At 40.5% G+C, this 7,457-nt stretch overlaps 1 protein-coding gene across 1 annotated transcript; it reads left to right on the forward strand.

Annotated features, from left to right (window-relative positions):
* Window positions 1-2,843: 2,843 nt before the first annotated feature.
* Window positions 2,844-4,136, forward strand: LOC114165262. Its single transcript, XM_028049922.1, has 2 exons — window positions 2,844-2,993; window positions 3,085-4,136. The coding sequence occupies exon 2, from the start codon at window positions 3,584-3,586 to the stop codon at window positions 3,938-3,940; it is 357 nt and encodes a 118-aa protein (XP_027905723.1). The 5' UTR covers window positions 2,844-2,993; window positions 3,085-3,583; the 3' UTR covers window positions 3,941-4,136.
* Window positions 4,137-7,457: the final 3,321 nt, after the last annotated feature.

Consider the following 7,457-nt stretch of genomic DNA (forward strand, 5'->3'; position numbering starts at 1 on the left):
TAATAAAAATATATAAAAATAAAATTCAATAATTTAAGTTGTTCCAAGATACATCCAAAATAAAAATCCTTTTTCCCAATGCAAACCTCGGCTCCTCACTTTGTGCATCCAAAACATCATCTGCAACCTCATCTGCTTTTGTATAACACAATGCATACAATCATCACAAGTGGAAACCACAACCACAAACATGCAAGGGTGAGTTAACTTAACAAAGCGTCATAATTAACATAAGTTATATAAAGAATAAAATTATCACACCACACCACACACAAGCCTTTATTATTAAATCATTAATTTCATCCAGTATCATATAGTAAATAACAATAATTATTGTATCATCCAACGACAACAAATCCACGTGTAGTCTTAACTCAAGAGTTTGAATCATCAACATAACCTTTGTACGTAGCTTACCATCCAAATCAGCTTACCTCTAGAGCCAAACCATTTCTTCCTTCCTGCTTCCCAGGAATCTTTAGATAGCTAAGAAAGTTTAACCAAGAAAATAAGTTAACATGATCATAATTTTTGTCTGGTGTATATCCATATACTTAAAACAAATTTAGGCCAATTAACTAATACTTTTGAATTATTGTTTAATATTTTCTGTAAAATCTCCTCCATGATGAGTTCCTCATAGTAACTTAGATTTTCTATGACAGATTTTTACGGCATCATCATAAAAAAAATGTATCTTTTATATGATTCTTGCAATTGATGTCCAAATACTTGAATGTGTTTGTCTCGTGTATAATGATAAGCTTTCGGAATAAACTATAATGGTGATTCAAAACCCATTAATAAAAAAACTCATATTTTTTGTCAATTTTATTTTGAAATTTTTTTGTAGGATATACTTATAAATTTTGTTATAAAAAAATTACAGGAAATTGCTGTCAATTTTTTTGCAAAATATTTTGTATAAAACAATTTTCGCAACAAATTTATTGGGAAATACTTGCGAATTTTATAATTTTGTAGGAAATAATTACCCACGAAGGAATTATCTGCCAATTAAAATTTTTAGAAAAAATAGCAAAAAAAAGTCTTTCCCTGCAAATTTTTTTAAACAAATTTGCAAGAAAATTTCCATGTAATATGAAAATTTTTAGTAGTGACTTTCTGTTTTCTTAAAATATATTTTTTAGTTTACAGTCCCCTCACAAATTCGGTTACGACATTCAAGTATGTTTTGATATATATATATATATATATATATATATATATATATATATATATATATATGTTCCGGTCTGCGAAATTATCAACTGACCAGAACGTTTCTTCTTCTCTCTCTGTCTCCCTTTTCTCTCTCAAATCACCTCCTTTTTTCCTTCTTTTCTATCTCCTTCTTCTGTTTTTCTTAGTCCCCTATTTATCAGATCTTTTCTGTTATTATATCTCCTGGATTCCAGCTAACCAACTCACCACTTCTTCCACTATATCTCCTCCGATATCCTCGCGTAGTGGTGTTCCTAAAAAGAAGGGAATACTCGCTTGTTAGTTACTTAAAAAATCGCGGTGAGCGACATTCTCTCAATTTATAAAGATGCCGAGCTCCCCAATGTGGCCGATGTGTCCGATTCTTCCGAGCTTGACAAGCCTTCATCCGGGAGAGTACACAGCCCTCCAACTTTTCATTATGTTTTGCATAGTGAGAAGTTGTCACATCTTCCATTCCTAATCAAATGACGTGACATTTCTGACTTTGTTTATTGCGCCCACCTACCCTTACACGTGTCAGTTTATCGAACCGACAATGGCTTTTTGAAATCTAACGGATGTAATTTGAAACAGATGTAACCGTTTTGTCTCCTAAAACCTCTTTTGCTTCCTTCCTTATCTATTCACGACCATTTTCAGTGATTTTCGTCTGGCGCTTCTCTCGCGACTTTTGCTCATTGTGTTTTTATTCTCCCTGTCCGCGATTCCGGTGAAGGTGTGTTTTTCGCTTATCCCTTCTGGATTTGTTTGTTAATGACGACATTATCGTGTGTCCACTCTTTCTATTTCTTTAAACCTTTATGTTTGATAAACCCTAATTTGATTTCAATTGTTACCGGATTCCATAGATTGCCTTTATATCTCTTTCAAAAAAATCTTTCTATATAAAAAAGGAAGGACGAAAACTCCAATTTCTAAAGAAAACGGGTATATTTGGGATTCATATTCGTCGTCTTTTTGTCTATTTCCAAGAGGTTTCTAGGGTTTATGCTTTAAAAATGCTTAAAAGTTTTTGTTTTTGACCTTAGTAGATTCAAAGATGACTTCCTATGATTCTTAATACCCTTGGGCTCCGTTAAATCTAAAGAGAGAGTGTACTGGTTTCTGCACTGAAAGACGAATCCAAACCCTTAGAGAGAAACAAGCTTTATGTAAGGATGATGAAAACGACGTAATTGTGGGATTATGTGAATTAGATGAACCCGTGTGCAGGGATGGCACTCTCCCGCCTTTGCAGACTTTCACCTTTGTTTATGTAACCTTATTTGAAAGGCTCGGTTTCAGACTCCCTTTCAGCGACTTCGAAAAAGGATTATTATCCGCGTTAAACGTGGCGCCTGCTCAATTACATCCCAATAATTGGGCTTTCGTCCGAGCTTTTCATATCTTGTGTAATGGCCTTGGGATCCGACCTACACCGAACATGTTTCTGTATTTCTTTAAGCTAAAAAATAGCTCGAAGTTATTGTGGACCTCTCTGAATGGAGTAAGTGGCCGAGCTCTTTTTGCATTATACCAATCTTCCTAAAAAGGCTTTAAAGGGGCTTTTATAAAAATCTTGGCACCTTCCCACAACCCAACTTTATTAGAAGGGTTCCCTCTGTACTGGACAAAAAATCCCTCTCCAAAGATCACACGTCAACTTGAAGACTTAAACCCGGTTGATCGAAAGGCCTGTGAGGAGTTGATGGGTCTAGAAGTCATTTTCGACATTCGAAAGATCTTAGAGCTTGAGTACCGGGAAGTAGATTTAAGAGTTTTCATTGGTATTAATCTGACTTTAACAAAGTTTTATTGCTTATTTTGGTGAAATTTTGTGCCTTTAACTCTTGAATTTTGATCTTTCTAAATTCGCAGAAAGGCAGATGGCTCTCTCTCAAAAGGACCTTCTGCGTCGTATCAAAAAAAAACAAATATTAAGATCGGGGCGAGCTCCCCAGTCCAGGGTTCATCCTCTCGCAAGGAGTCGGATAGCGGACCCGGAATCACTATACGAGAGCCAACTTCAAAAAAGAGGAAGTTGGTAGTCGGGGGAAATCAACCTCCTATATCGGAGACGTCGGACTCTATTGACTCTCTGCCTGATATAATGGAGATCCGCAAAGCGACAGTGACGAGTTCAAGGAAAAGCTTCTAGGATGAGGATTTCGAGCACATAGCTCACGGACGTGCTCACAACTTTTCAGCTGCTGATGATGTTATCCTCTCAAAACAAGTTTCCAACTCGACCCGAGAAGGACTGCTTCGTAATTTGCATCAGGCTGAGGCGTCTTCGCTGTTCTTGGTCAATCGTTTAGAGGCATTGGAGTTAAAAGAAGCTAGCTTGATACGTGAAGTTGAGGCTTCTAAGAAAGAGATGGCGAAACTCCGATTAGACGCCGCCGAGCTCGTCAAGATCCGTCAAGTCTTGAAAGACAAAGAAATTGAACTCGGTGACAAAGAAACTGAGTTGACAAATCTGAGGGTTAAGGTCGATGAGCTGACTCCGAAGATGGAAGCTTATGAAACTCAGGTTCAAGGATTGGTGGAAAAATGCAAGAAACTGGAAAATGAAAAGGAAGAAATGGCCGACCAGTTATGCACCACTTTGAATCAAGGGTTTCAACTGGCTTTGAACCAAGTCAAAATACTCTGCCCCGAGGCTGATATTTCAGGTGCTGATATTACCAAGGAGGTGGTGGATGGCCAACTCGTTGAGATAACTGATGATTAATATGTCTGTAACAGTTTAAGATTTCCTAGTTTTAGAACGATTTTGAATTTTTGTGAACATTGGCGTAAATTTGTCTTGTTTTGTTTTTTAGTTTGGGATTTAGGGAACGCCCGAAGAAATGTTTAACTTTAAGGCATGCTGACTCATGAATCCTTATAAATGGGGTTTTGAATTGCTAAATAGAGTGATACGTGAATTTGGACCACTTTTTCTGGGAACGAAAGTATAACAGAAAGTAATATGGTGTGAGATGTTTGTGGAATAATAAATGAAAAGGTAAGAGGAATCATAGATGTATCAAATTAATCCATACTTGTATAAACTCAGAAAAAATACATATATCAATTTGGAACGCCGCAGACATATATATAACTTTTAAGAAGAAATAATAAGCCTATAAGCTAGGACCATGTTGAAACCGAGGTTTAATTGAAAGAAGTACCTTGGACATTTTGAGCAGATCACCCTGCATCTTCAAATATGCACTCAATTGTATGGTCTTCCGAGTTGGATTAATCTCAGCGTACTGAAACTTCAGCGATTCAGCCCTTATCGTGTTGAGGTTTATCGGTGGAGTCGGACCGATTAAGCCCTCAGCGTACCGAGGTTTTAGGGATGTATTCGGATCGATTTAGCCCTCAGCGTATTGAGGTTTTACGATGGAATCGGTCCGATTAAGCCCTCAGCGTACTGAGGTTTTAGCGTTTTATTCGGACCGATTTAGCCCTCAGCGTACTGAGGTTTTAACGATGGAGTCGGTCCGATTAAGCCCTCAGCGTACTGAGGTTTTAGCGATGTAGTCGGACCGATTGAGCCCTCAGCGTACTGAGGTTTTAGCGATTTATTCGGACCGATTGAGCCCTCAGCGTACTGAGGTTTAACGATGGAGTCGGTCCGATCAAGCCCTCAGCGTACTGAGGTTTTAGCGATATAGTCGGACCGATTGAGCCCTCAGCGTACTGAGGTTTAACGATGGAGTCGGTCCGATCAAGCCCTCAGCGTACTGAGGTTTTAGCGATGTAGTCGGACCGATTGAGCCCTCAGCGTACTGAGGTTTTAGCGATTTATTCGGACCGATTGAGCCCTCAGCGTACTGAGGTTTAACGATAGAGTCGGTCCGATCAAGCCCTCAGCGTACTGAGGTTTTAGCGATTTATTCGGACCGATTGAGCCCTCAGCGTACTGAGGTTTAACGATGGAGTCGGTCCGATTTGGCCCTCAGCGTACTGAGGTTTTTGGTAAAGGATTTTTAGAACACACTATGTGAATAACTCCCACCTCGTTAAAAAACCCTGTTGTGTAACAGGGAAAAAGAGTGTGAGGTTTTATTATCTCAAACAGGAGGAAACTGTGTCCACAATTAACAAAAATATGGGAAGAAAGAAAATAGAGTACTTAACTAAAATAGAAACGCAGATTTGCGGCATTCCATGTCCTGGGTATGGAGGTTCTGTCTAAAGTTTCCATTCTGTATGCCCCTCCAGGAAGCACTTCCTTAATCCGAAAAGGACCGACCCATTTGGGTGACAGTTTGTTCTCCATCTCAGTCAGATGTGCCCTTCTCAACACCAAATCTCCGACCTTGAAGTCGCGTGGAACGACCTTAGTTTGATACCTTCGTTCAACTCTCCGCTTTGTGGCCTCCCCGGTGATTCGCGCTAATTCCCGCATTTCGTCTAGGACATCCAGGTTGACTCGGATTCCTACGCTGTTTTCCTCCCAGGTCATTTTGGCTCTACTATTGGTAGGATTGTTGATTTCAACGGGTAGCAGAGCATCCGTTCCGTAAACCAAATTAAAGGGAGTTTCATGGGTGGTTGACTGAGGTGTAGTGTGATACGCCCACAAGACTCTCGGAATCTCATCCGGCCATGAAGTTTTGGAAGCGAGCACTCTACATTTAAGTGCTTTTAAGATGACCTTGTTTGCTGCCTCTGCCTGGCCATTTGTCTACGGATGTTCAATGGAAGAAAAACATTGGGTGATTCCTAATTGCTTACATGTGTGTTGAACTTGCGTGCTGGTGAACTGGGTGCCATTGTCAGATATGAGTCTGCAAGGAACGCCGAACCGACAGATTATGTTCTTCCATAAGAATTTTTCGACTTTTGATGCGGTGATGGAAGCGACTGGCTCTGCTTCGATCCACTTCGTTAGGTACTCCACTGCCACGATAAGGTATTTCAATTGTCGAATAGCCGTTGGGAAGGGACCCAAAATATCTATTCCCCAGGTATGAAAAGGCCAAGGTGGATGTATAGAGTGTAATCCTTCAGGAGGAGCACGATAGAGATTTCCGTGTCTTTGGCATTGGTCGCATCGTTTGGCATGTTCTAGGCAATCTTTCTTCATTGTGGGCCAAAAATACCCTGCTCTTAGAACCCTTAATAACAAAGTCCGACCTCCAATATGATTTCCACTGATTCCTTCATGCAGCTCGGACATGATTCTTTCAGACTCTTTTTCCTCAATACAGGTCAATAAAGGCCTCGAAAATCCAAAACGAAATAGATGTCCATCTATTAAGGTAAACCGTGCTGAACATTTCTTGAGACGTTGTGCCTCAACAGCATCTGTTGGCAAAATTCCATCAGCTAAGAAGGCTTTGATGGGAGTCATCCAAGATTGTGAAGGGGAAACACTGCCCAATGTCATTACTTCGAAGCCACTAGACGAATTAACCCTAGGGGTCGTTAGGGTTTCTTTTATCACTGACCTTTGTTGACCTGGTTTGGTATAGCTGGCCAGCTTGGATAGGAGATCGGCCCGACTGTTTTCTTCTCGCGGGACATGAGTTAATCTGAAGGTATGGAAAGCGGCAGCCAACGATTTTACGTAATCTAAATACTTGGCTAGCTGGGGATCTTTAGCAGTGAATTCGCCATTGACTTGGCCTGTAACCAACAAAGAGTCGCTCCGAGCCGCCAGTTGAGTTGCTCCTATTTCCTTTGCTAATAACATACCAGCGATCAAAGCCTCATATTCAGCCTGGTTGTTGCTAGCTTTGAAAGAAAATTTTAGAGATTGTTCTATGAGGATCCCACCTGGACCCTCTAGTACCACGCCTGCCCCACTGCCTTGCTGATTAGATGCGCCGTCAACAGATAGTATCCACTCAGATGCCTCGTTATTCTGTCTAGTGAGGTCGGATGTACTTGAGACTGGTAAGGTGAGCTCGGCGATGAAGTCGGATAAAGCCTGTGCTTGAATAGGTCCTCGGGGTTCATAGGATACATCATATTCCGCCAATTCGATTGCCCACTTAACAAGTCGCCCTGTCATGTCTGGTCGCTTGAGTATTTGTTTCACTGGTAAGTCGGTTCTTACTTGAACGCTGAAACTTTGAAAATAGGGTCTGAGTTTCCTGGCTGAGATGACGACTGCCAAAGCGGCTTTTTCAAGGGTTGGGTACCCTCTTTCTGCTCCGTGTAATAATTTGCTGACAAAATATATTGGATGCTGTTTTCCCTCTTTTTCTTGAACCAAAACCGAGCTGATGGCGTACTCGGTTACGGTG

The sequence above is a fragment of the Vigna unguiculata genome, chromosome 1 (assembly GCF_004118075.2).
Source record: "Vigna unguiculata cultivar IT97K-499-35 chromosome 1, ASM411807v1, whole genome shotgun sequence".
In the NCBI taxonomy this organism is placed as follows: domain Eukaryota; kingdom Viridiplantae; phylum Streptophyta; class Magnoliopsida; order Fabales; family Fabaceae; genus Vigna; species Vigna unguiculata.